General features: G+C 61.7%; 1 protein-coding gene across 1 annotated transcript in view; it reads right to left on the bottom strand.

Annotated features, from left to right (window-relative positions):
* Positions 1-394: 394 nt before the first annotated feature.
* VOLCADRAFT_101297 (uncharacterized protein) overlaps positions 395-1,162 on the bottom strand; it is a gene marked incomplete at both ends in the record, with an annotated part of 5,914 nt that continues 5,146 nt past the window's right edge. The window contains one exon of the mRNA XM_002959732.1: positions 395-1,146. Within this exon, the coding sequence (XP_002959778.1) occupies positions 395-1,146 (752 nt within the window). The remainder of the gene's footprint in view (positions 1,147-1,162) is intronic.

Here is a 1,162-nt window from a genome sequence, read left to right as displayed (position 1 = left end):
AATGTGTTCGCCCAAACCTCTGCTGCCGTTTTATTATTGTGCCTCACGTACAGGCTGGATTTCCATACCAGTCAAGCTACCCCAAAAAGCTGAAAACACATCAATCACACAATTTTAAGTTGGAACGGCAGAGGAGACGGCATATTTCGCATGAAAAGTGCCCTCTCTTTCTGCATGGGTGCTGCGCTTGGCGTGGTGGGATAGGGCCACCCGTGGGCCAGCCAGTCAGCACGGCCGTCCCGAGGGAGGGCGAAAGAAAGAAAGAGAGAGAAAGAGAGAGGAAGGGAAAGAGCGCGCACAAAGACGCCGCGGCCGCCGCAGTAAGAGAAGCAACACCAAAGTCGTCTATCTAGCGCCCATTCAGTTCCACCCTCTAGTCAGCAATGGCGAATGATTATTGGGAATTAAGCAGCGCTGCGAGCCTGTCCCGCAGTGCCTGCACGTCACACAGCAGCTGTTCGGGCGCGTTCCAAAACGCCGCCAGCACCCCACGCTCCAATCGGGACTGCTCCGACTGTCGCCGGTGGCTGTCCAGCAGCATGTTTTGGCGGGAGACGAACACTTGGATGTCCGCCAGGACGCGCTCCACGTCGACCTTGGTGCCCGCAAGCTCGTTCTCGAACGCCTGGTCTCGGAGCACCGGCCACGCTTGTGCCTTCTGCCCTGCCCGTGCCGACCCCCCCCCTCCACCTCCACCACCACCACCACCGCTGACACCACTGCGCGACGACGCCGAGGTCGAAGACTGCTGCCCGGCAGACGCCATCATCTGCGTCGTCTGCTGCCCCGCCTGCGGTTGTTTCTGTATTGTTGTCTGCTGCTGCACCGAGTCGTTGGCGAGCACCAGAAGCTGCTGCTGCTGCTGCTGGGGCGATTGCGCCATTCCCGCAGGACCCGCCAGCATCTGCCGCAACTCCTCCACGCGGCGCCGACCCTCCGAAACCAATTTGGACAACTGGCCTGACACTCGGTGGTGAACCTGCTGCTCCAACCGGCCCATAAGGCCTAGCACCGCGTCCACGCCTGCAGCTAAGTTCGACACAGTTCGATGAGCCGGGTCGGACAGTACGCTATCCAAAAAGGCATTGCCCGCCGCGCCCGCCGCCGCCGCCGCCCCGCCAAAGCCGCCGCCTGCGCCACTGCCGGCTGTTCGCGGCGACGT

Source organism: Volvox carteri (assembly GCF_000143455.1).
Source record: "Volvox carteri f. nagariensis unplaced genomic scaffold VOLCAscaffold_647, whole genome shotgun sequence".
NCBI classification, from domain to species: domain Eukaryota; kingdom Viridiplantae; phylum Chlorophyta; class Chlorophyceae; order Chlamydomonadales; family Volvocaceae; genus Volvox; species Volvox carteri.
Note: the sequence above shows the minus strand (reverse complement) of the source record. Positions and strands in the feature narration are given on the sequence as shown.